Source organism: Larus michahellis, chromosome 7 (genome assembly GCF_964199755.1).
Source record: "Larus michahellis chromosome 7, bLarMic1.1, whole genome shotgun sequence".
NCBI classification, from domain to species: domain Eukaryota; kingdom Metazoa; phylum Chordata; class Aves; order Charadriiformes; family Laridae; genus Larus; species Larus michahellis.
The window spans coordinates 5,407,025-5,434,071 of record NC_133902.1 but is presented as its reverse complement, the minus strand read 5'-3'; the positions used below and the strand labels follow the sequence as shown (position 1 = coordinate 5,434,071).

The following is a 27,047-nucleotide window of genomic DNA, read 5'->3' as shown; positions in this document are numbered from 1 at the left end:
CTTACAGACAGAATCCCGACGCGGGCTGCGAGCCAGGTCTGCAGAGCTGAGTCATTGTTATACAAGCAGAGCTGAGATGGCACAAAAAAACACCTTTGTACTTTAACATTAAACCACGTCAGCTGTTGAACTTCGAATATCACAAGACACCTAAAGAGAACAAGCAGTGATTTACTGGACTTTTCCTCTTGTCCATCCCACCATCTTTCTGAATAATTCTTCTTTCTCCATTTTTTCAGAAAAGCTTTAGCAAAAGCTTCTTCATCAAGCTTCTACTAAAGTTTGGCAAACATTGCAGCAGATTTGGAGGTAATGTACCAGCGAAAGCTGTTAACTCTTTGGGCGCTGGGGAACACCTGCCGGCCAGGTACTGACAATACAGCATGAAACCACTGAGATGTAGGGCTTGCAAATCAGAATACCCATGAAATTTATCATCAGCGAGAGATCCATTATAAAGTCTTTAATTGATTATTTATGTGAGAGCCACTTTTGAGCTTTAAGAGTCCTTTGTAATAAAATATGAAGCAAATAAAAAAGGAGGAAGAATTTCTTTACTGTAGCCTTCTGAAACAAAACTGCATTTTGTTCTTCCATTTTGTCTCCCAGTTCTTTATCCTGAAGCATCACAGTGGAACAGAATTTAGCTTCTCAAAATACTTTCTACATTTAAAATATGTTGAACCAATTGTGGAGCAGCACAGAGAGCGATAGATTTGCAGATATTACATGGACTGCATGTTCACTCATTTTCTCACTGAAACTGCTCTTTGAGGGTGTACAAGTGCTAATGTCTCCTGGCTTGCAGAGAGGAGGTCATTTGTGTGAACTGATCACTAACAAGCTCCTAAAATATGTTCTAGCTTTCAGTTTAGTGCAGTTAACTGTTTTTAGAAAAAGACAGACCATGTAGGCTGAAACCTGCAACTGCTGCTGGCCATACCCCACACTGAAGGCAAATGAATCCATTCTGCAAACCGCCCAGGCTCAGTTTCAGTTTGTCGTCTCCAGTTTCACCTCAGTGACTTTTCCTCCCAAAATATAAGATGACTAATACAAAATCTAGTGTGACTAAAGGTATGGGAGTGGCTCAGATCAGGAACTACAGATGAACATGCTGGCATTGGCCAGAATTTGTCACATACGGTATATTAAAATGGTTCCATTAGGATGAGTAACCGGTGCAGAGGTTCACATGAGGAGTAACAGGAAATTGTAACTCAGTGCCTTTTCCCATCATCAGAGCAGAGAGGTGCTGAGCCACGGGGTTGTTATGCGAGTGCTGGTATGTGCCATCTCAGGAAGCAGCCTACACACTGTAGTCACATGTTTTTAAAGCTGTTTTCCAGACCAGAGAGCGCTGATAGCTGTTTCATCATTGTCCAGCTGCTTTGCTATATTCCTGGCTGAGACATGACCCCACAACACACTGTCAACTCACTTGTTTACATCTTTCCCTGTTCCCCTTCTTGAACCGAGCAAGACATTCAGTCCCGTTGAAAACAGAAATTCTTGATTATAAAATAAATTTCCAGTCCTGCAACACTGGCCACAAAGATTCATCTTTGGGGTGATTTTTTTTTCCCCAAACAAAGGTGACTTGGACACCTACAAGTTTTGTACTTCTCCCTTGCACTGAATAGTTTTACTTGAGAAACAGCATTGCATTTCAGATATTCAATAATAAACTTTTCTAAGATATTTGCCAGTAGTTGGGTGCTTTTACATTTTCCTAGACTTTTTTCAAAATAAACAAACCAAACCAAAACAAAACACAAACCAATCAAGATAATACATAACTTTTCTTTTTTTTTTTTAAGAAAAAGGTCTGTACTATCTTGATTGTTTCCCTTCTTAAGACTTTGGTGACAGAATTTCTGAAAAGTTGTCTAGCGGGAACTGTTTTAGCACCCATTTCTCTGCAAGGCTGACACAATGATTTCAAACCTCTAAACACATGTCCGAAGGCGCATCCTGATAGACTGCAGTATTGTTAAACAGCAGCCCTGGTTCTAATTGAGGGGGTGCATAGCAGAGATGTGAAGCAATATACTTTTAATAGCACCTCGGGTCTGCAAAGTACCTTGACATCCTCCAATACGTGAGGCTTATAATTAAAGGAAAAACCTCCTGCTTGTGGGTAACTGGCGTTTTGACCATTCCGAGGTGTTTTGCAGGGAAGAGGCGAGCCCGCTCTCCTTTCGGGCAAACCGGCTTGCAGCGCGGGGTCTGGATTTTCCTCCATTTCCAGTTTTTCTCGCTCACGGTGTCCCGCTCCCCCCGCGCCGTGCCCCGTTACAGCCGGCAGCGGGGACCGATGCCAGGAGCGGAGCCGGGGACCCGGCCCGGCCCGGCCCACCCCGCTCCCCAGGGCCACCCCGCTCCCGCGCCGCCGCGGCACTGCGGCGCCCCCTGGCGGCGGCGGGGAGCAGCCAGGCTCGGCGGCGCATGGGGCGAGCCACGGCGGGCAGCGCCCGGCGGTCCCGGCGGGGCAGCGCGGCCGCCAGCTCCCCCGCGGGCCGGAGCCGCCGGGGGCGAGGGGAGGCGGCGGGCGGATCCCCGGAACAACCCCCCGGGCCGGGCGCCTTCGATCTGGGGGCGCAGAGCGGGCGCTGGGCCGCCTTCCAGGAGCGGCACCGGCTGAGCTGCGAGGAGGCGGCGCGGCTGCTGCTGGACGCCTAGTGAGTACGCGGCCGGGGCGGCTGGTCCCGCCGCCGCCCGGCTGAGCCGCCCTGCCCGGCGGCTCCTTCCCCCGTTAGAGCGTCGTCGTCTCGGCAGCATCCGCACAGCAGAGTCAACGCGGGCTTCCGGAGAGCCGCAGAGAAGGGGAGGGGGGACCGCACGCACCACGGACAAAGTGGCTTTTTATGCTAAAGCTTCCTGTGGTTTAGGGCTCTCCCATCCAAAAAAAAAAAAAAAAAATGCCCGTGCGGAATCCGAGGCTCAGCTTCTAAATCTCCACCCATTTCCTCATCACTGGGGTGAAATCAGTAACTGTCCGTGGGAGTGAAAATCGGAAAGGAAAAGGTTTTCCCTTTGCACTGTGCGTTGGATCTATAGCATGGGGATTCTGCCCAGTCACTATGAAGGCGTCTTAGGGGAGAGGGAGAAGCACAAGCTCAGAAATTCCTTGATCGTGAAGTTCCTCTGCAACTACAACACAAAATAAAATGCATTTCAAATATTATGTAGAATCCACTTATCTCTGCTTTTCCCAGCTTTTAAATGGAGGAATATTGGTAGTGCTGGAACAATTGTGGGAAAATTCAGTTCCCAGTTCCAAGAGGGTTCTCGTGTGATACCAGCACTCCTTTCCGTGCATGGCTAATGCTGCAGCCTGGGTCAGCATTTTGACCTGGACTGTGGCAGGGAGTATATATTTCACATTGCATGCGGAGGGTACTTGAACTGTTGCTCTTCTTTCCTTTTCACCATTTTAATTAAGCCAGAAATGTAATTGCTGCAGAAGACAAAAGCCGTCCTCTACCTCACTTTGGCACATTTTATTAAAATACATTTGAGTGGATATATTTTCTGGTGGTGTGCAATTGCTTAAAGCAGAATTGAATGATGTAGTATACAGCCTTACTGTTTGCTTGGCCAAAAAAAACCCCAAGTATGATGACAAAACCTGTTGTTTCTCTCTCCAGCGAATATAGAGGCTTGGTCAAACACACGGGAGGCTGCCACTGTGGAGCCGTCCGCTTTGAGGTCTGGGCTTCAGCAGATCTGCATGTTTTTAACTGCAAGTGAGTCTTTTTTTTTGCTCCCTATTCTCAATGATGAATAAAAGCTCGTATGATTTTTCAGTCAATACCTTAGAGCTAAAAGAAGATGACACAACTGCAGAACATCCTCTGCGCTGTTTCCATAGGGTATAACCCTAATTATGTCCTGATCCAGTATGGGTCAGTGCTGGTGATTTCAGGTCCTGCTTCTTTGTGCAGGACTTGAGGTGTCACATCCATGCTCATGCAGAAAGTGTCAGGAGAGATCTAATGAGTACAGGTGCTCAGCCATCTGCTTTATGGTTCCTCTAAGTGCAGTCTGCTCAAAGCACATCAATCCCTTTTTAACTTGGTCTTCTCAAGGGAACATTACATGTCTGACCACGTCTGCTTCAAACTACAAGTGTCTGATTCCAATAGTGATCCCCCTTCGCCTGCTTCTCGCTCATGGGTAAACTTCTGAATCTTACTTTCTTGTTTGCAAGGTAATTAATGTTGGCAAAATTGGCAACGCCTGGTCTGAAAGATTAAATGGATTTCTCAGGGCTAGAGTTTGTCCTTGGTTTGTCTGTTGAGAGTTGTATATGTGAAGAAAAAATGGCATATCATGTTTGATGTAGGAGAATACCTCCTCAGTGTACCTGTGTAGGGTCAGTCTGTTCCGTGGGTGTGCTTTTAGCTTGATCTGATTGCTGTACTACAACTTGTCCGCTGCTTCTAGAAAGCTCTGCCTTTTCTTTTACAGTTGCAGCATTTGCACAAAGAAACAGAACAGACACTTCATTGTCCCAGCGTCACGTTTCAAGCTGCTGAAGGTAGAGTAAGAAAGAAGCAAGAGGACATGAACACGAGCAGAATAATCCAGTGTTATCCTCAAAAATGCAACTGGCAGCCAGTCTTCTGTCCTAAGTTTGTCTATGGCTGGTTGGGGGAAATGGCTGAATTTTATGCCATTTGGTGTGGGTGTTAGTGCATCTTACTGAGCTGACATTAGAGCTCTTGCAGTTCTCAGGCTTGACTGGGATGGACGCATGTAGATACAAAGCACAGGGGTTCAGAAAAGGAGCATGAATGCAGAACTCTGTATCTCAAGTAAAGACATGAAGGTGGTATTTAAAATTTTACGTTTCTTAGCTACAGGCCCATAGAAAGTAATTAATATGTCTATTTATGCGGAAAACTTACATTGCTTTTCATTTGCTTAGGGTGCTGATAATTTGACAACGTACACCTTCAACACACATCGTGCCCAGCACACGTTCTGCAAGACCTGTGGTGTACAGAGCTTTTATACTCCTCGTTCTAATCCAGATGGTTATGGTAGGTAGAAAGAGTAAACTGTGGTAACCAAAGCTAACCACCAAGTGAACCTTGAATAAAGACTCCGTTGGCTACTAACATTACAGCAGTGAGCCGCATATGTCTTAAGTGTTTGTTCCTAAAGTGATAAATATCTGGAACTGCAGCCTGAACCTGTAGCACCTCCAGAAGAAACAGTCTTACCTGTGACTTGTGGGCTTCTGCCCACGAGAGGTTTCTCATCAAGGCTCCTCAGCCTTAACCGAGCATTTACGATTCCCTGAGATGCCCCATCCCACAGAATGGTGGTGGCATCTCCCACACTTTAACTATGAAAAGCAGGTTTCTGTGTACTCTGTCTTTCTTCAGGAATAGCTCCCCATTGCCTGGATGATGGCACCGTGCAGACCATTGTCACAGAGGATATCAATGGCAAGGAATGGGAGAAGGCAGTGAAGGAACATAAGACCATCAGAGACATGTCAAAACCCTGACATACCCTTCCAGCAGCTGAACTTGAAGCATTGCCATGGAACTGTACTCTGGGCTCTCCTGGGGGAGGGTTGGCAAAATCAGTCTCTACTTTGTGGTTATCTGTTCTCTGTTTCTTAAATAAATCTTTCTATGCTGCCTGTCCCATTCATTTGTGACTTTCAGTTTTCAAGCTACCTCTGTTCTATAAACCACTGCAGGGCTTGCTGTTTTGGTACTTTGCCCTTAGCTGTGCTAAAGTTTAAATCACAATAAACAGAGCAAAGTACAAAAAAAAAATCTAATTTTTTTATGGATATTTCCTGTGTTTCAAGCCTGGCTTATAAAAATGCCCTATATAAGATAATCTCTTGCTTAGGACATAATACTAACTTACACTGTTTTTTTCTCCGTTGACTTCAATGAATTGAGCATGGATTTAGAGTTCAAGTGGATTTGAAAGAGCTTACCAGGCTCAAGTTCAGTAAAGTGTAGGCTCAAGTTCAGTAAAGCATTTACACGGGTGCTTAGCTGTATGCAAGAGAGGGGCCACTGCAGTTATTCATGTGATTAAGTTCTGTTTTGCTTAAGTCTGGACTTACTCATGGTCTTAAAGGCTGAGTAAGCATATGGTTAGGCACTGACGCATGGCCAGGGAACAGAGGTCAGCACTGTCACACTCTTACAACAATGGGCACGTACTTCAGTACAACCAGGAACCCGTTTGTTGTCTTCAGGAGGAGGATGTGCCCACAGCAACAGATCAGGATCTGGTAATTTGGGCTCTGATCTTGCCTATGCAATGACCAGCTGTGCAGAGGCAAAAAAGAGGCCTCTTGCAGATGCGAGCCCACATCAATGAGTGCAAAGGCCTACAGAAATGTTGAATATTCCTGACTTTGCTCCACCATGATCCCATGATCCCACAGAAACCCAAATCACTAGTAAAATCTCTACATAGACTAAGAAATGAAACCCTGAAAGCTGCTTCGCTTACCTTTTAACGTAAAGACAGAGGATCTTTAACTCTTGCACTTGTCATTTACGTAAGTGGAACAGCTTTTGAAACATCTCTTGCAATTTTTATCTCTGCTTGTGTTCTATAAAAGACCAAGTTACAGTCTGGGTCCCTTAAGCCTCATTCTTACGTCCCGTTGAGACTCCTGTGAGTTGATCTCAAGCTCCATGTTTTCAAGCAAGAAGAAATGCTCATGTTTCATGAGGAACATGCCTGTAACACAGTGTGTATGAAAGCAGCAGCAGTTGCAGCAAAGATCAGTGCAATTAGAGAAGTTTGTGTGGTTTCTGATGTTTTATTCATAAGCTCTGGCTTTTTAAAGTTCCGACTGAATAAGACAGGTCTTGTGGTTCTAGTTTTATCTGTGGCGATAGCATGATCTTTGAAAAGTCACTCCTGATATTTAGATTTTACAGAAGCACCAAGAGATAGTTGCCAAGCAGTCTTTGCAGCTATATCCTCTTGGGGAAAAAGTAGTTTGTGCCATATCTTCTCCACTGCAGGATACTCCTGCATTTTACTCCTAATTAGGTTAATCCAAATTTCTTAACCTATTTAAGCTTCTGCGGTGAGAAACTGGAGTAGTTGTTGAACCCTGTTCATCTCCATGTATGAGGCAACAAGATACTCACAAACAAGTTCATACAGCCTGTTTTTTTGTAGTCTGAAAGAATGCTACACAAAGAGAATCGTGTCCTCTTTGGCATGTAACAGGTGAGTTTTCTTTAGCCCATGGCCTGACGTGGTCTTTTATTCATTCTTTTACTCCTGAAGTTGAGCAGCATCTCTTTTACAGAAGGCGGAGTGAATTGATCATCATATAACGTGAGAAACGCATATAGATGTGGCGAAACCAGAGAAGCTGGCTGTGATGACACCGCATGGCTTTCTAAAAAGGAAAATAGTTGAGAAAGCATTACAAGAACGTTCCAGACCTAATGAGAGGGCAGTTTCCTAGGCCTCTTTTGAAGTTCACTGCCAATTCACAGGACAGCCTGTTTGCAGTGAGCAGGGAAGAAGTCATGGGAGGTAGAAGGCTGCCTATTCTACAGGGCCAAAGGGCAGGGAGAGGCCCGTCTGCCCCTGTGTGGCTGGTGTTCAGAGGGCTCCTGCTAGAAAGGACATTACCAGCTGTAGATTGGTGCTGTGAGTTTCTTTGTCACATAACTCCTCCTCCCTATGTGATCTCACACCTGGGTGTTCACATGCTGGGGAAGCAGAAACCCGATAGGTGTACGTCTGAGAACACTTGGCATGCTGCTTCCGATCATAGATTGCCCGCTAAACCTTAACTTAACCTATTTATAGTACACCAGCTTAGAAAGGTCAGATTTCAGAAACAAAAAACACAAGTGAATAGAGCCACCTTTGTCAGAGCAGTTTCCGTACGTAAGCAGGAAAATTCTGTAATTTGTGGATTAACAGGACTGTTTGCTGGGCGAATATTTTCATGCTATGGAAGGGGAACTAATCAGATTCTGGGAACTGTGGACTAAATGTGTGAGATCTTATGCAGCAAAATAGTTCAAAAAATACACAGTAGAGAAGGGAACTCATACAGATCTTCGGACCACAAGTTCACAAGCTGTCTCCATCCTTAGTTAGAGCCAAGGACATTGTTCCTGGCATGCAGTCATGCCATTCTTGGACAGGCCACTCACGTGTTCAGAATATTATGCTGGACCCAGTCTCCTTTGAAATACATCCTAGACACAGTGTAAAACTCAGTGCGCTGTGACTACTGAAGATCTCTGAGCTGCAAATCTGCTCAGCCCCATCCTGCTACCCTGAAGCAACCTGTCTTGTCTGTTCATGTTTTACAAATCACTAATGAGTGACATTTATAATTCATGTATGTAATTATTTGTGAAGTTCTCTGTGAATATGACGCTTCTGACTAATGTCTTCGCAATGAAGATGGGCCACTCAAACAGGTTAAGCAGGTACCACTCATCTCACCCTGGCTTGTTCAGTCTCCTCCTCTGTGAGTACGAAGAGTGCATCTCTGGGCAGGAGGCAGGAAAGGAGTACATCCAGGACGGAGGTGTACTTCCGGAAGAGATTTACTGATTCAAGCACGAGCACACGGCACCCTACACAGGGAAAGAGGGTAAATATTTCAAAACAACAACATTCTTGTAAGGTTCCCACCTCTCCAGGCTCAGCAGGTCTTTGCAGGCTCCCCTGTACTGCTGGCCGTGGGGACCCTTTTTGTGCAAAAGAGGAACAACTTGTACTTGTGCTTCCACCAGGATCTCTTTGTGCCAGTACATGTCAATGACCATTTGTACTGGTTCTCGTTCTGTACGTGGTCTGTGGAAAGCAAAGCTAGCTCTGAACACCAGAGGGTTTGGGGGTATTTTTGGTTATAATTTAAATTAGACTCAAAGGGAGAAGCACAGGATGGCTCTCTGAATGCTGGCACTACATCATATAATGGAAACGTAAAACAGGAGCACAAAAACATTCAGCTACAAAAATGAATTTTCCTCTTTCTATTCCAGTTCTTAGCTACATAAAAAATATTTAGAAGATTCAGGCCGTATCAAATATTCACTCATGTAGGCAGTTACACTTTAACAGAGTTCCAGAATTCATTGCTCAGATGTTTGTGATGAAACAGATGCAGGTAACATTTAGAAAGATTCCACTGGTGCGGAATTTTTTTCTGTTTTAAACAGCCCCCTGAACTCAAAAGTTAATTGCTATTTTTTTTTTACCATGGCTAAATTGTCTTCACTGATGAGCTCAGAGCTACTGATGGTCCCATTAAGAGCCTGTAGCTCTCAAGGGAGCTGCTTTAGGATTTCTCAGGGCTTGGAAGCTGATGTGATTACGCTCCACACTTCAGACATTGTATTACAGTTTGACAGAAGAGGCCAAAGTCACAGTTTACACAGGTGGTCGCATATACAATTAGATTTGCAATGAGATTTTCTTCAGAGTGCCCTTAAACAGTGAAACTATGCAAAGGAGAGAAAGAACAATGCTGATTTGCTACAAAGGCTGCCTAATGGACCATTTCAGTGTGTGAAGCCTGTGCTCATGTCTAATAATGCTTGAGCTGTTATGTCCTCAGCACAAAGCGAACTTTGCTCAAATAACCTCTGGGCTCTAAAATGTAGGGAGGACTTGTGTCCTTCTAAGGGAAAAGACGCTCTAGGACAGGGGCAGAACCAAACATCTTTTCTGAAAAGAGCAACTATGTGAGGTGGGTTTCTGTGAGAGAGGTGATGATGCCTCTGCTAGGAGCCCTCTGTGCAGATCTGCAAAGGAATCTCATCCCATGAGGATCTCAACAGTCAACCTGCTGCTAACTTCCCTACTCCGGACGTTTGGTAGATCCTTCAGTCTAGACTCTATCGAGTATGAGATAGAAAAGCAAAAGTTGCAGCTCTTATGCTGAATTAGTTTCCTGGAGACACAAGGGAAGAAGCCCCCAAAAGTCTCCAAGGTAGAGCACGGTACTCGAACAAACAGCATGCATGGGATGGTCCTCCACAAATCCACTCACAAGTGATTTGTGTCCCCTGCCTCTTCCCAGCGACACTAACTCATTTCACTGCAAAGAAACGTCTCGCTTTTATTCCAACCAAAGCCTGCAGGACATGGCAGCCCTGACGGACTCCCTGCAGCACATCTCCAGGATCTTTCAATTCCTTTCTTTCTTCTCTCTCCTTCAAGAGAAGGCTGTACAATTTGTTCCAACTTTTCAATAGCTTTTTCCACTCTCAAAACCAAAACTGGTTACTCTTCTTTTCAGTACCACAGAAGGCTCCAGGACCATGCTCCCCTTCCAGTTCTCTTGCTGCCCTGATCCCGGGACACGACCCTCCAGCAGGGCGGACAGGGCATTCAGAGGAGATATTTTCTCCTGCTGTGGGCAGCAATGGGCAGGGTTAGAGGCCTCAAGGGAAATCACCGGCACTTCCATCTAGACAAACGCTGAAATAAGTCTGTGCTGTGCCGGAAACTGGAGGAAAAGCTCTCCTGAAGCTCACGGACGCTCGCTGCGGGCCCGGCCTGCCAGGAGATGGCGGTGTCCGCCAGCTGCCGAGGGAGCCGGGACCCACCGCCCGCTCCCCTGCCGGCAGCGCCCTGCCCGGGCCGCCCAGGTTAGGGTCACTTTTGTCACTCTCCTGTCTTGTCTTAACTGTGTCAGTTCTGTGCCGTGTCCCTGCTCCCGTCCTGCTGCAGCCTCAGCCATCCAACCCTTGCAAGGTCACCGTGCCCGTCCCCGCAGAGCAGCAGCTGTGCAATGCCATCTGGAAGGACCGATGGCTCTGCCAAGCTCCCCGCAGAGAGTCTCCCTTGGACGTGCGGGAATGCAGGCAGCTGTGTGACCAGCATGGCCCGTGCCACTTCCTGACGGCCAGCCTGAGCCCCCCTCTCACTCAAGGTCCACCTTGATGAGTGACAGACGGAGCAGTTGCTGTTTAGCTGCCATAAGGTTTCGGCTTGCTATTGCAAAGGATGCTCTGCTGTGACAAGTGTTGCAGTCACACACAGAACTGCCCTGACAGCTCTGTTACTCCCATTAAAGACACTTCTTGTTTCCAACTAGCAAACTTGGAAGCAAACATGATGTGCCATGAGTAGGGGAACTACTTTTCCACCCGTTCTGTGCAGCGATCTCTGGTCTGCTCAGCAGGCCCCATCTGCTGGTGGGTATTTTCAGGGAAAAGAGTTAGTACAGAGCTGCACTATGGCACAGCCGAGGAAAGGAATAGCTATGGATCCCCTTGCTCTTGTAGGCAGCATTCCCACTGGCCACCCATTTGCTTTTCGATGGTTACTGGGGAGGACAGGGCTAGAGCCAACATGGGGCAATGGGTCTTTCCTTTCCTGGATGGTTGTTAATGGGCCCTGGCAATGCCACCTGAATTCCTACTTGCAATGATGGGAAGAGAGGCCTGCTGTAGGGTTATCCGCCACCAATCTCTGAAGCCTGGGCTGCTCTGGTAACAAAGTATTCCTCACTTGTTTTTTTCCTCTAAGAAATATTCATTCATGCGGCAATTATACCCTTTTGTTCCCCAAAGCTCAGCAATAAGTGCTCAAAACAACTGCAAGGGATTTCAGTATTGATCAGTCTGACCTCCTGGGCCCCCATCGGTCAGGTCAGGCAAAGCAACGGCATTCAAGCCTCACAAAATGAAGGGCACTGTAAGAGTCTCCTGTGTCAGTGATGTGACAAGGATCTCCACGTGCTGACAGCAAAGGCTGCTCCGCATGGGAATGTGAGATGAAATGAAGCAGGGAAGGAATGTACAGTCCAGGGAGAGATGGAAAAGCGTTCAGAGAAACAGGCTGCTCCCTGCCAAGCAGGGTAGGAGAAGCGCTGCCATTGATGAGTCTACTCCTATGACACCAGCAGGTGAAGCTTTTCCGAGCCTGTTGTGACTGTGACCTGGGCAGGATGGGATTAACAGTGTAATACAACCCCTCTAGGTTGGCAGAAAGGGCAAGATCAATATAGCTAGTGGATTAGGCCTAGAATAGAAGTGTGTGAAGCCTTGCAGCCTGTTCAGCTTGGCTTTCTACTTCCAAATCACTTATGCAGCAAGTATGCCTAGAATGAGAAGATTATTAGCAGATCTGTGTGTACGAAAGGCTTGCGCTGCTCCTGACAGACGTTAGCACACCAATTCTTTCGGAAGAGCCCTGGTTATAGCTGGATGGGGCCAGTAGCAGGGGTGGATGCATATCCAGCAGCTGTTTCAGCTTCTTGAAACAAATCTATGTGCTTCTGCCTGGGCCGGAGAACTTGATTACAGATTATAAAAAGCCTGTTGTGTTTATGCTGGCTAAAGGCATTAGAAAGCAAAGCAGGATATTTAGGGTGCTCATTTGCATATCACTGAGGCAATGCAAGGCTTAGCTGGCTTTTGCATTTGCAGAGAGTTTTTCTGTGGATTCCCGGATCACATGGGCTTATACAAGTTCACCGACAAATAGTTCCCTCTTACCAACGGGAAAGCAGCACATTTCCATGGTTGAACATGCCTTTCAGCTCTATCCAGACAGCCTCAATCCCAGCATCACTCTTGTTTCGTTAAGTCCCTCTGATGCACAGCCCTGCACGCCTGCCAGATCAAATTATAAATACTGGGAATTTCAATGAGACTGGAACTATATTTGGAAAGGCTTAGCGTAAGCAGCAGCATGGGAGCTCCCCGTTCCTTTGGTGTTTGTAGGTCATGTCAGATGTGATGTAATCAGAGCAGCAAGGCTTTCATATAGCTTCAGGAGTCTCTTGATGCTGCTAGAGAAATGGAAATGTTGTCTATACGTGGGTCTGTTTCAAACCTGGACCGATTTGAGGCACAGCCCATATTCAGGACCATAGCGTATCTAACAAACCTGCATTAGCAGCACGTGAAGGTGGCTCAGTCTAGAGAAGGCCTGACATCTAGCAGTGACATCTACCACTGCAGTTCCTTGTTCTTTCTCTGTACTGCACACAGCACACACAGAGCTCTTTATTGCATCCCAAAGCTGAACAAAGAAAAGGTGCTAGGAAGGAAGCTGGCATTAATACTCCTCTTTCATAGATGGGGGAATTGAAGAGACTAGAGTCAGAACTTAGTAAAAGGACATTCTGCCATCTTGGCTCATGCTCTCTCCATCAGATCTTGGCCTGCAACTTGCTGCTAGCAGGGAATTAAAACTGATTTGCTGTGACACATTCAAATCCTACAATGAGTTGGGAATTAGCATTAAAGAAACACAGTCCGGGTGACTGCTGAGGGAGCAGGAGGTTCACTATGTGGGCCTGGTTGAGCCACCTTCCTATGTTCTGTCCTTCCACAGAGTTGTCCCTGTGTCAGGCACTGTTTACTAGAGATAAGGGCTGCAGATCTACATGGGGACACCAGCTAGAAAAGGGGTTCAGGAGCAACCTGCTTCTGTACTTTGCTTCTTTTTCCTACTTGTACAGGTAGTTTCTCAGAGACACTCGCTCATTTACAGGTGAAAGAAGCCGCTCCAAAAATTTGTTGTGCCAGTACAGATTTCAGATACCCTTCCCATACTGACCACATTTTGATGGAAGCTTGGCTTGGTACATGCAACCATTTTTGTCTGAGCTGGTAATGGTTTCTGAGGTCCTTGTCAAAAAAAAAAAAAAAAAAAAAAAAAAGGCTTCTAAGAAAGATGTGACCAAAAACTCTGGGACTGATCTGAGAGACCTGGAAATAGCACTCACATTCACATCAGACAGCAAGAGGCACAGGCCAGACACTGAATCACACCACCAAGACAGGACAACCCCAAAGGACAGAGAAAGTGACTGTAGAGAAGCCTGAGCTGGTAAAAAACTGCAGGGAGATAAAAGGGCAAGCAAGAGTTCAGCTGCGGGTTTCATTTGCATTGCAAATAGCGGTGAGTTAGGCAGATGAAACCCCGGACAGAACATTCATGTAAACGATTGCCTAATGCCTGCAGGGTCATGGATGTAATGTGACATACCTTCAGGTAACTTCCGCTTTGAATGCAGGTACCTGCGAATGAAAAGATACATGGGGGTAAACACACAATGAAGTTATTAAAATCCTGATTTCACAAGCATAAACTCTGGACTCTAAATCAGCCCTTCTCTCTTAAAGCACACACACATTTACAATGGCTAATCTTACAAGAAAGTTCAGGAGCCAACACTAGATGCACATGTCAGGCAGTGGTAAGCCTCATTCCCCACACAATTCTGCCATTACCTTCCTCATCCTGGCTGCTGCGACACAGCACAAATAATCTCCATAAATCCAACTCGCTCTCCAACTTCTCGTATTGCATTAAGGGAAACTGCAAGAGGCTGCCAAAGGCTATTCGCCTCCAAGAGCACTGGCTCTTTAAAGCCTTGTGTCTGCTGACCAGGACTCAGCGGCAGCTCCCATTTGGAAACCAGATTCTTTCTTTCTAACCCATGCTGGCACTGGGACATCTGAGAAGCTGCTCCGACATTTTGCTCGCTAAGACTTTGATCCCTTCATGACTTCGTCCTGGGAAATCTCTGTAGCAAAAACGCGTCCCTCAGAAACAGAATGAGGGGACCAGCGCAGGAGAGGTGAACAGTGATGGTAATCCCATCAAGAAGTGTAAGCAAATGATCCTGATATGGTGAAGGCATCAGAGGGTATTAGCTTCAATTCCTTTTTAATTCTCTTGTTTTTCCTGTTCTAGCCTGTGGTTTGTGGCTTCAGAGCACTTCTGCTCACATCACCATTTGCATCGCCTCCAGATTTGGCCCATCACAGGGATGGGAGGAAGCAGGTCTCCAGCAGATGGCACTCAGAGCTGTCCCACACCCAGGCTTGCTCTTCCATAAGAAAAAAAAATCCAAACAATGGAACATTTGCCAAAAGGAGAAAGGAAATAAAAAAGAAAAGTTATTTAACCCTGTGTAATATTTAAAGAGATTGTTATCATCTTCTAGTGGTGTATTTAACGAAGGACAGTGTGACAGTTCATATGCAAATCAACCACGATAAAACATACATTACATGTAAACTGTTATGTTTCTCCAGTCACTTTCAAACTAGGATTATCTCTGGCTATTGGTTAAGTTCAAGGAAAAGGATTAGCTACACAGGCGTAGACAAAATAGGAAGCACGGAGTAATGAATACCCAAAGCAATTCAAAGCAAAAGTCAAGCCAGAAATGCAGGTCATGGCAGAACTCAAACAGCCATCAGAAGACATATGCTTTAAATAGATTCTCCTGCCAATGGTCTCCTCTTCTCCAGAGCCAAAGATCTGCAAGCAATACCATTTTCGACTAAACAATGGCCTTGTAATACTAACTTGGCCACCTTCTACCCTGCTACTCAAGTCCTACTGTTCTGACAAAGATTGTTAAATGTTGCCTTGTAAACATTACCAGCATTTTTTGGGGGCGGGGAGGAAGGTTTAAGCATCTCCATTAATGTCTGCTCTGCTCTTCTGCCAGAGGTTTCTTCCCTCCCCAGCCAGAATCTGGCCACCCAAAGAAGTGATCTGGCACTTGGTAAAGCTAGCAGGGTGGGAACTTCTTAAAACAGCCTTGGAGAGATAGAGCAGCGAGTGGTTGTGAAATTTGGCTAACTATCCAAAGTCCTAGTGTCTGTTCTGGGTGTGCTGCTCTGCCATAGAGGGACCTTCAAAGCACTAACTGACAGCAAATTAAAGGATGTGAAGAGCTGCTCCAAGAGTGAACTAATAATAACCATTCCTGGCCACCAGAAACAGAAGCAAGGAGAGAACCAGTTCACATGGAAACATTTCAGCAGGAGCAGAGAGCATCTTTAGCACGGAAGGAAAGTTTGATTTGGCAGCAAATTAAGGAGTTTGTGCTTGTGTAAAGGTTCCAGGAGACACAAACTGTATTCTGGTTACTGAAAGGTCCTCAAGGCTGATGCCAGGCAGACCTGAGACGGGAATAACAGGCACGAAGAAACAGATTCTCTCCTTCTCCTTTTTGTCCTGAGCCAAATGCTTCAGCAGGGCTCAGTGCAGAGCTCTGGGAATGGGCTCCACCCAGCTGTAATGCTGCAGAGGAATTGCAGCCTTGCTCGTTTGTGTTTCTCAGGCAAGAGATGGCAATGAACTGTGGTTGCAGAGAGAGAGCGAGAGAAAGAAACACAAAACTCTACCTCCCGCACACGTTCATAAAACTAGCCAATCCTCTCCCAAATCAATCTTCTCGCTCCCATCTCCACCCTGCTGGAGCTGTCTCTGTGGGACACTTCCAAGTAGGGGAGAGGTTGCAGCTCTCCGTTGTTGCCATTTTGGGAATGTTGTTTTATAGATTGGGCTTGCTGTGGTTTGGGTGAAATGAAAGAGTTTGGCATAAAATCTCAAAAATTCAAACACAAACAAGCTCTTTTTCAGGAGCTTTTTCCATGTGTTTTTTTCCGGAGAGACTTTTTATAAATTCTTTTTAAACATGAAGTGATCTAAGGTGGCTTGTTCCCACCCACCCACAAGTGCCAGAGGCCAGCTGATTACAGGGCACCTCTCACGGGACCCTCTTTATGATGCCTGTAGTACATTCAGATCCACATCTGAAGGAAAGCGAGACCCTCTGCAAAGAAGAACTTCAACAGGCTGTGAAATATCTGAAGGCACCCACCATTTCTGCATTTCCCTGGGGTAGAAGCAGGACGGACGCCCTGGTGGGTGGATTTCAGTTTTGGTGGTGTTCTGTTTGATGAGAAATTGTTCATTGAAATCAATGACTTCACTCTCCAAATAGCCTCCCGTGCCAAAGGCAAAACCCTTCACTGAACTGACTGCGCTGGCTGCTGTAGAACACTGGGGAAATACAATTTTGAAGAGCATGGCAAAGAATGGATATCTTAAAGATGTGTTGGGGCTCCATTTAGAACCCTAACCTTTAATCTGCCCAATTAATCTGGTGAAACAGATGTGAAGAAGGAAGAACAGCCAGTCTCCTAGGAATCACAGAGATATTAGAAGGATATACTTGCCAGATGTTGGATGTTTGCTATCTGGAACGCCTCCTCCCTCCCTAACCGGACTTTCTGGCTCCACTTCCATGCACCCTGAACTACACCATATAGCAACATGCAGTTTGTAAAACACTGTTCAGGCACTCTGTACTCACGTGTATTGCAGTGGCAAAAGATGCTTCTGCCAGTCAGAAAAAAAGGTGTCAATGCAGAGATCTTCCAGTTGACAGAGCTACTCTGTGGCTCTGTGCTTTGGTCCCTGCACTGTCTGGGAGAAGAATGTGCAGTGTCACTGCTCCACTCACGCTGCTAGCAGCCTAGCGATGCTGGGGAGGACATTCCTTGAGGTTGTTTCTTTGGGAAAAAAAAAACTTCTTTGGGGGGGAATCCCTGCAATGCTGGTGCCCTGTGCTCAACTTTATGCTAATGGCTCTCAACAGTATCATGGAAGGGCACTGGGATGAATAAACTTAGTTTAAGGAAGGATGGAGCAGGGGGGAAGGAATGAGATAAAATCTAGGAAAACATATCCAGCTATGGGATGTGTGCCAGGCATGGGGCAGAGTCCTCTGAAGGGATGGGGCAGAGTCCTCTGAGGGGATGGGACAGAGTCTCAAAGGGTAAACAGAGGAGGCCAATTCTGCTTTAACCTTAGGGGGGCAGTCTGGGTGCAATCACAGCCACCACTCATAAAAGTTCCCCCTGGGACATTTAAGATTGGTAAAACAAAACACCAGAAGTGAGCTGGACTGTGAAAGGACAGGCTGAGACATAAGATTCTGGAACCTGTCATTTCTTCAACACTCTTCTTTATATTGCAGGGAACACAGAACTCCTGTAGGGACTAAACAATCCCAAACAAACACACCAGTGACACAGGAAATCCTTTTCCAAGATGGAGCAAATAATAACCAGTTTTGAAAAAATGATTTTCTGGGAAAAGGCAAGGGAAATACAAAACAGCACCCTGCTTTGAAAACATAAATGAGATGCCACTCATTTGAAATGCATGGGCTCCTTAAAAGGAGTGAGAGATAAGAGTCCCATTTCAGCCCCACGCTGGAAGAAATCATCAAATAAAGATGGTAGATGGGATACCATTCACTATCATCAGGCTAATCACCCAAGAAACAGCTTCCTTCCTGCTAAATACGTCCTTAAAGACTTGGCCTTGGAAATTCAATACAAGCAGAACTGTGATTTGTAGGGATGTAATACAGTTGGTGGCTTTTGAGAACTGTATCCACAGAGTCTGTGGGATTTGTCTGGACAATGCACTCTTCTTTGTTTCGATATACTTATTTGAAACTGGCATTTAATCAGTCCTCCTCTTTCAGGGAGCCTCAGTACAACCCTTCTGCACAATGCTATGTCCCATGGCATTCATAACTGGGGCATTCAATAGTCAGGCTGTGACATGTAAGTGCAACAAGGCATCGGTGGCACTCAGGCTGCATCATAATCAACTCAAGAGTGATAAAGCACTAAGCTCCCAAATATCACCTCTGCACAGTCTCATTTACAACCTACCACTGAGTTGGCGAATGTTAAGAAACATCCTGCAGGACTGAGAGGTGTTTTTCCAAATGCAATTGATGAGAATAGCCTAAGCTAATGATTCTTTGATGTAGTTTTTTATATAGCATCATTGATATAAGTTTTATGGATGCAGTTGCTATAACAACATAATGCACAGTGGTTAAATATAGCAGCTCCTATTTTCCACTCAGTTTGCTCTGCCCTAAGCTGCAAGGACTATTCTTTTCTGTTCTAGCTGGGATGAAATGGATTTGATAGCTTGCTGAAGAAAAGAAGTGGTACAGTCCTTCCCCCCTGCCTCAAAGGCCATTCCTCTCCACCCTAAGCAAGCCAGCAAAGAACAAAACTAACAGCCTCCCATTTGCTAGGCTACTGCGCAAGAGGGCTTGTTTAAAATCAAAATGCACAATGACTCATGCAAAACTAAACCACCTCAATATTACATGCGATCTCAGTGCAAACACTGTCATTTCAAAGTGCAGGGAAGAGGTTCTCAAATATTCCTGTCACATAGTATTTACCATGCTTATTACTGTAGTGCCTAGTGACTGGTCAAATGCTGAGAGGGGAATAAAGTGACCCTGATGTCACCGAAGACCTGCTCTTCCTTGTGGACACACGTACAGAATCCTGCCTCTTGGCCACAGGGAAAGATCCTGTTTTGGGGGATAAGAGAGAATGTTGTTGACAAATCAAGGTGATGGGGAAAGAAGCAGAGATACAGAGGATTGCTTCCAATTCTCCCTTCTTTGCTACAGCGTGATTTTCTTGGTTTTGGGTTGGTTTTTTTTTTTTCCGTCTGGAAGCCAGAACTGAAATACTCCCAGGGGAGACTGAAATCAAATAGCAATTTGTGTTCCTCTCCCATCCTGTTTTTTCTTATTTTTCCCTTGCAGAAGAACAAATCCACCCTCAAACCTTGGCATTTCACAGTTCCTCCCAGATCTGAAGCCTAGACACATAGCAGCAGCTGGACTTCCTGCAAGCTGTCAGGAGGAAGGTTACTGCAAGGGGGAGGGCACATTTCTTCTGAATAGTTCCTGCTCCTTTGAACATAACCTGTTTCACACACTAGAAAGAATATTTATGCCCTTAGCAGATAATACTGAGCATCTGCTCAGCTACAACCATTTCCCGAACTGTTTTGTTCCTTGAAGCTGTTCAATAATTTGTACCTCCTGAAGCAAGGAGTTGTGGGATGGGTCACACAGCCTGTTCTACCCCTGCTCGTGCAGCAAGTACTCTCTTAGGCAGAAGGCATAAATCTATCTATCTCCCACAGACTGTGAGCACCCACAAGAGCTGAGGATCACTGCACCAGCCCTCTGCTTCATCTTTTCCACTTACAGCTACAGTGGAGGCAGAATCCTGCAGATCTTGTTTAAAGGTGGTTAATAAATACATTGCACGTGATACCTGGAGGGGAGAGTTCATTTGCCTTTTTCTTGCCATGTAGCACTGGGGCCCCAGGGGCAGCAACCGCTGCTCTGCAAAGCCCTGCTGGCAGGGAGGTACGTGAGAAGCCTCAGCATATGCTCCCAGCGCTGCCTGTACTAGCCAATATGTAAGAACTCATCAGGGCACTGAAAATCAGGAGTGATACAGTCACGCTCTACTTCCTCCATGACACAAACTGAAAAATAATGAGGGCAAGCAAGCCACTAAAAATAAACTTAACCTTTCAGTGGCCACAGCATCACTCCTGCCGCATGTAGATGACTCGGCCACCATGCTTATTTCTGCTGATTCAGGACTGGAAGAGAGACAAGACACAAACCAGCCCTTCGTTAATGAGAGCTGCTTATACTCTGGTGTCCCTATCAGCATGTATCTCATCAACCCAGGGCAACTGTAGGCTAAGGACTAATGCAAAGGTCTGAGTTCAAGGGGCTTGGAGATAATTAATACTTCCTAGTAACATACTCTGAGATGAGAAGAGGGTTAACATCCCCACTGCACCCACAGGAAACCTAAAGCACGAAGGTGGGAAAGTGATTTTTGCACAGCCACAAAGCGAGACAACAGTAGAGCTGGGATCAAAATCGAGAGTATTCCTTAACTTTCTCATGCATAATTCAGCTGCTAGCTTGTTTTCCCTGTTTCTTTTCAGGATGTAGGGGGACACCTAACAATTTGCCCTCTGCTCCTATTTGCAGGCCTGTTCAGTAATTGACTGAGCAAACAGAGGTCCAGGCAGCTGGAAGCTCTCTAGTCCCTCTGTGCCAATGGTGTGAGCATCGGTCATCAACCTCTGTTCCTCACTCACTCCTCAAATAACACTGTGCCAGAAAGCATCTCCCCACTTAGCCCAAACACACTGTTTGCTTTAACTCCACCCCCCTTTCAGAAGTTGCTGGGAAAAGCCATGATCCCCTCTAGCACTGAATTCCAGCCATCAGATAGCATCAAAGACTCGCAGCATCTTCCCAGAGGAGCTCAGTAGGTCACAACACGGGTTCTGTGGCACTGTAGCTTTCTCTAGGCAAGCGAGAAAGGCAAATCACTGTGATGTTGTTAGCAAGGAGAGCAATTTGAATCGCACAGATGATTCAGAAAACAAATGGGTGCTAAAAAGACACGGTATAATTGCAGAGAGTTCTTCTCATGCCTGGGAAAGGCAGGGAAAGCTCTGGAAGAGATCTCTTTAGGACACAATGAGGTCTGAATGAGCAAAGGGTTAAAATAAAATACAGTAGCTGCCTTGCCAGCAATACGTGGGTGATTTTAATACAAGGGATTTTTGTCTTGCAACCATCTCACATCAAAGCACAGAGACAGAGGTTCTCGGAACGTAAAGAATAATGTGGTGAAGGAACGAATTGACTTAGGAATAGTGGTAAATAGGGACAGCTCCAGTGAGAGCGCAATGTCCTTGGGTCAGAGAGGTAAATTCAGGTACCCGGACGGGATGGCAACATGCTCTGGAACAACACTGCAAACTTTCCAAAATCCAACTACCGCAAGCTCAGGCATCAGCTGTTCACACGCTCTCCTCAAACTAGAGGTGCAAAGTGATCTGTGGCATATTTTAGTGTGATCGAGAACAGGAAGGGCAAAGAGGGCCCAGTGAAAGGGAGACTGGCAAAGCACCAGCAGATGGAATAATAAAGGATGCTGTAAGTCATTTACAGAGCTGTGAGAGTTTCTCCAAACAGTACCTTGTCCCATAGCCTGGCATTCAGTTATATCAGTGAAGTTAATACCGCTTTTGGCTCTAGCTATTTGTTTTCTGCTTACACACAACCACGTTCACTCTGTACCACACAGTGAGGCATTCGGTGAAGTGTGCAGAACACTGTACCTTAAAGCAGTGTAAAGAGAAATGTGGTTGGCATGACCACTCACTCCTCCCGCATCAAAGGTTACCACCTGCAATAAAACCAGAAAACAATAATCGTTTTGAAGAAGGAGAATGTGCAGTTACCAACTTTGACATCTAACACAGCATTGTCCCAGCCCATTTTATCTAAAGAGTTGTTTTTGTGTTACACAATGAGGCCTTGTGTGTGAACTCATGCTACAGAAACACAAAACAAACAAGACACTCTGGAACTAGATGACTACACAGTCTAACAGCTTGAACAACAGAAGGATGACAAATATTGTGTTCCTACTGGCAGGATGCACTTGTTACTTATTACAGGGCCAAAAGGTTACTTTCAGAGTGATCTGTGGCAAACTTGTTCCTGACCCAAGAGGTCCAGCTCTATGAATCACTCTCTCCTGGATCTGAGAACATACTAGAATGCCTGCGGATGACGGGGTGAAATTATAGTTTGTTGTACTGTGAATCAGGACATATTGCTTTAACAAGAGCAACACAATCACATACTACTGTCCTGACTGTAAAGAGGCTTCATCACAGGATAACACGGTGATAAAATAATCTGATATGAGAACAAGCCTTTTTGAAGAATTAGCTGACTGCATTTTTTGTACAACCAAGTCAGGCTTTTTGCTGAATAAGAAGATCATATTGTTTATTGCTTCTCTGCAGGGGGAAATGGGAACTTTGTAATGCAGAAGTAATGTGTGAACACAGCACTAACAAGTCACCGTCCAAAGCACAGAATACTCTTGGCTCCCTGCCCTCAGACCTACCAATAACATGTCAGGGGTGAAGGATCCACCCTATGGGCTCACTGCACAGTACTGTGGAGCAGGTACTTAAAGGCTCCTGATTCCAACCTAGAAGACAAACTGGCAGTGCAAAGTGTGTATGCACTGATAGGCTTTCCAGATGGTGGAAGTGACAGTCCTTGGACAGTTTAAAGTTAGTTTTTTTGCTGTGGGAGAAGCCAGGCAGCAGAGCTCTCCACAGCTCCCTTCTCTGTGACCAGGAAGAAATCATAACCTCCCCACATTTCAATCAATGTCTGCTTCCTTGCCAGCTTGTTCTCTCTTCAGGGAAGGAAATGCTACTGCCTCACTTACTCACCACAGCTCCTTTCTCAAAATCTATTTTATATGCAGGGCCTGAAGTACTGGGGTAAAGATCAAGGGAAGATCAAAAGCCACCCTGCCCGTCCTGCAACTTGCTACTCCACCCTCCAGCAGGAGAGGCCCTCTCAAACACAGGGGATATTGTGTAAAGAGGGAGAGGAAACACAAAGACAGTGATAAGAAATACTTCAAAAACCACAAACTCCAGAGAAGCCTGCTTATAAACACATCCACCCAGTACAAATCCACAGTTAGACTTTCCACTTTGCCCAGTGGCTGTAATAATGCTGCCACCAAGCAGCGGGTTATTCACTGCTGGCAGGAAGCTGTGGGACCCAATTTGGTTTCGTTCAGGTACAAAGAGGCCTTTTCTGGTCAGCCCCCATATAGCCTATACAAGGAGAAAAATGTCTTTGCCTATGGCTGCTTTTGCTGTCCATCAGCATTACCTGAGCGGCTCTCTGCAGGGACGGCGCAGGCTGGCATGGTGTTAAGCCCTCCCTGAGGATATCAGCTTTTGTAGTAGCTCATCTGGGAAAGACATTATTAAATTCTGTACAGCTCAGGGAATGAGCTGTATTTTTATCTGTATTTTACAGATAAGAGAAAACATGCTCTGATGTCACTCCTACCTAGAGTGGCACTTTCCTATGATGACAATGTACCCCACTCACTGCAGGCAGAATAAATTCTTATGCATGTGAATAACAGTGTGAGTCTGCTAAGGGCTGGACTTGCACTAAACCCTTTTACTAAATGGTGACAGGGAGAGGGTTTGTCTTTTGCGCCTGGTCATTGGTTTTTATGCGACCCGAACAAACATAACATTTTTAAGACTACTACCCTGCTGTCAAATGTGGTCGAAATTAGCCAATGGGCTCTGAAGTCTTTTGAAACATGCATGTGCACATACATATAAATACAATTGCATTACTCTTGTTTCCTAAGGAAACCAAGCTAAAAACCCCAGGCAAGCCAAAACACACATTTTTCCTTCTATGGAAGGTACATGAGAACAAACCAGAAGATTGAGATAAGAGATGATAGTGAGCAGACTAAATAAGCTAATCGTTGTTTTGAGAAAACTGGCTCAGGCCAACTGTGGAAGCACAAGGCTGGGTTAGGAAATATTCTTGACGTGGAAATTATCGGTTCAGAAACACCTTTGGAGGTTTTTCTTCTCCACATCTGTTTTGAAATAGGAGCTGCTGTTCTTAGTGCTGCTGGGCTTACGTAACTTCCGAACTAGCTAAAGAGACTGCAGAGAGTTAATTCTCAACTGATATTGTCTAATTAACTGTTAGGACATTGCACCTGAATTGCCTGTCTCTTCAAATATACAAATTTCTAAGTACAATTCCTAAGGTAGCTGCACACTGACCTGGCCACGGTGGCATTCACTCTATCTGCAAAGAGACCACCTTTGGAATATTGGTTCCTCACCTTTAGAGATCCCTCCCAGAACACAGGCTGGCTCTGACACAGTAGTGATGTCCCACCTACCCAGTACGTAGCTTCTAGGTCTGTTGTCTAAACAGGGCACTGATTCCACAGCATCACTGTGCTGCTCGTGACTTAAAGCAGGCAGCAATCACATGGAAATATATTCCTCTGGCTTCAGGGATCCATTTCATTGATAACAAATCCGAATTTCTTTCTCACATGCTGAAGATAATTTTCACACGGGAGCATCTGCTGCTTCTACATAGAGCAGCTAGCTGGTGTGCTTGCTTTTAACAACTAAGCTGAACCAGGCTGATGATGAAATCAAGCAAACAATCAGGGCAGGATGAGAAAACCTGAACATCTTGAAACCGTCTGGGTTAAAAACAGGCTCAGCCAGTTCTGGGAGCAAAAGGCTGGGATAGGAAATATACTTGATGTGGAAATTATTGCTCAATGAAATCTTTAGGGCAAGAGGGAGTTCCCTCCCCACACCTGTTCTGAAATGGGAGCTGCTGCTGTTGGTGTTGCTGGGTTTTCTTCTGGGTGACCTTGGTATTCAGGAAATGGAACTTTCACTAGGGGAAGCCAGAGCAACAGCCAAGACAAACAGGTCCAGAAATCCCTTCCGGAGGGGGGAGAGCACAGAGGAAATTACTCAATTACTAGCAGAAGAGAAAACTCCTGAGAGGTCTGGAGTCCATACTCCCTCTACACACCATGTGCATTGGAGGAAAAAAGCACTCAAAGCTGTGGGTCTCCCTCACTCCTTCTGGCGTCATCCAGTGCTTCAAACAGAGCACACATCTGCTCAAGTAGACTGGTGGGGATAGGAAGGTCTCTTTCCTTTTTATGAAAGGACATCCCATAAAATGCCATAGCAAGGAACTCCATTTCTAATGGCCTTCCTTTGAGCAGCATTTCATAGGCCTGACTCACACTTGCTGAGGCCAGTGACATTCAAACCCCCTTTGAGTCTCTTGTGTGTTTGGAGATGTCTCTTGTTGCTATTACATCAGAGAAGCTCAAGGTTAAAAAGAATGAACTGTATGAAAAAGGAAAAATCTAATCATGATCAACATTCCAGCATCTACTAGGTTTAAGCTGCAAGTGTGTATGTCACGCACCAACTCTTAGAATGAAAGGTCCTGGAGGTCTCCCACTCACGAACCCCAAAGCACACCTGAGGAGCCTGCAACGTAAGTCAGGAAGGGAGAAAAAGGGATGCCAAAGTCTGTCCCAGCTCTGTTGCCTCCTCTAGCAAACTCCACGCACTGTACTCTGTATCTGGTGTTCTGCAAAAGCATTTAAAATCCTCTACAAACATCCCACATCCAAATGCTTCTGAATTTTAGGAGCGTAAAGACCAAGATCCAAAACATGAGAGCTGAACTCACCCTCACAAATATACCTCCATCTTGAATACATTTGTAGAAGGATCTGGCTTTCTAGGCTGACTTCGAGCTGACCCAAGACAACGGGACTCTTCCACAAAGAGTTGTATGGATGATGTTTCCATCAATCCATAGTGGAAGGCAGCTTGTAAGAACGTGCTATTGCTGAATTCTGCTCTTGGCACTGCATCTGCCCCAAGCACAGTCTGAATGTCACCTCCTAATCCAAACTCTGCTATCACCAAACCTGAGATCCTGAAGAGCAGGATTTCATAATCTAGAGCCTGCCTGGGGCTCACACAATACTATGTAACTTATTTTTTTCCACACTGAATACTTTCTAATCTGGATCGAGACAGACTAGCCTTGGCTGCCTCTCCCAGCAACACTGGCTTTTGCTTATAAATCCAGCAGGCAGGAAATAATTTCCCAAGTCTATAAATTAGTTTTGGCTTTGAGTACACCAACCGTTAATTTGTGTGTCTGCACTATTTAATGTAGAGCTTGGATGAAATATGTCCCTGTAGCTCTCAAAAAGATTGAGTTACTCATGGACTTCCAGGGCAATTGAAGAAACGAGTAACTATGCAATGGAACAAAACTACGCAGAACGTGGTAGGTGACTCCTTGCCTTGCAATCTTTCCTTTCAGACATGTTGTAATTGCAGCCTGCTTCTCCACTGCCAGATGACACATATGTTCTGTAAATAAAAGATACCATTGTCTATGCTATGACTATGGGGAGAACTGGGGAAAGTTTTCCCACTGGGATAGCGAAAACAATACATGTCTTCCAATCACGTTAACTCCATTAAGATAGCTTGCAGTGTTTGAAACCCTGTCAGCTTACATTTTGACAAAACTCTTTTAACATGTTAAGACAATTCTATCAATTTCAACATTACTGAAAAATAGACTCAGTTTACCTTTCAAGGCAAGGCCATTGTCTTAGGACAGCAAAGGTGCTCCCAGAGTGGCTAACAGATGGCAAACTCTGAAGTTTTAAAATGCACAATGTTCAACAAAGGTAATTAGGTGCTTGCCTTGCTGTTGGCAAACTAGGTCTGCTCCTAAATGAATTGTATTACAGCAAAAATCTGAGACCTGTGTGATTACTTGGGACACTTAAAATAATGTAAGTTTACAGAGCAGTTCATTACCACCATCCCCAAGAAGCTGCTTCAGTTGCCTTTGGTACTGCTGGCATGTTCTGCTGCAGTAGTTTGTCCTCACTGCTGCTCAGGGAGGTACTGAGGAGAACGCA

The 27,047-nt window shown here is 45.5% G+C and overlaps 2 protein-coding genes across 2 annotated transcripts in view; one reads left to right on the top strand and one right to left on the bottom strand.

The window, feature by feature from the left end:
* The first annotated feature begins 2,448 nt into the window (after window positions 1-2,448).
* Window positions 2,449-5,666, top strand: CENPV (centromere protein V). Its single transcript, XM_074596184.1, has 5 exons — window positions 2,449-2,681; window positions 3,651-3,749; window positions 4,474-4,543; window positions 4,934-5,048; window positions 5,397-5,666. Exons 1-5 carry the CDS (start codon window positions 2,449-2,451, stop codon window positions 5,519-5,521), a joined length of 642 nt encoding a protein of 213 aa, XP_074452285.1. The 3' UTR covers window positions 5,522-5,666.
* A 97-nt stretch (window positions 5,667-5,763) lies between these two features.
* PIGL (phosphatidylinositol glycan anchor biosynthesis class L) overlaps window positions 5,764-27,047 on the bottom strand; it is a 62,535-nt gene continuing 41,251 nt past the window's right edge. The window contains exons 4-7 of the mRNA XM_074596181.1: window positions 21,805-21,872; window positions 13,987-14,018; window positions 8,476-8,609; window positions 5,764-7,405 (exon numbers count right to left, since the gene is read on the bottom strand). Coding sequence (XP_074452282.1) covers window positions 7,307-7,405; window positions 8,476-8,609; window positions 13,987-14,018; window positions 21,805-21,872 — 333 coding nt within the window. The 3' untranslated portion in view covers window positions 5,764-7,306. The remainder of the gene's footprint in view (window positions 7,406-8,475; window positions 8,610-13,986; window positions 14,019-21,804; window positions 21,873-27,047) is intronic.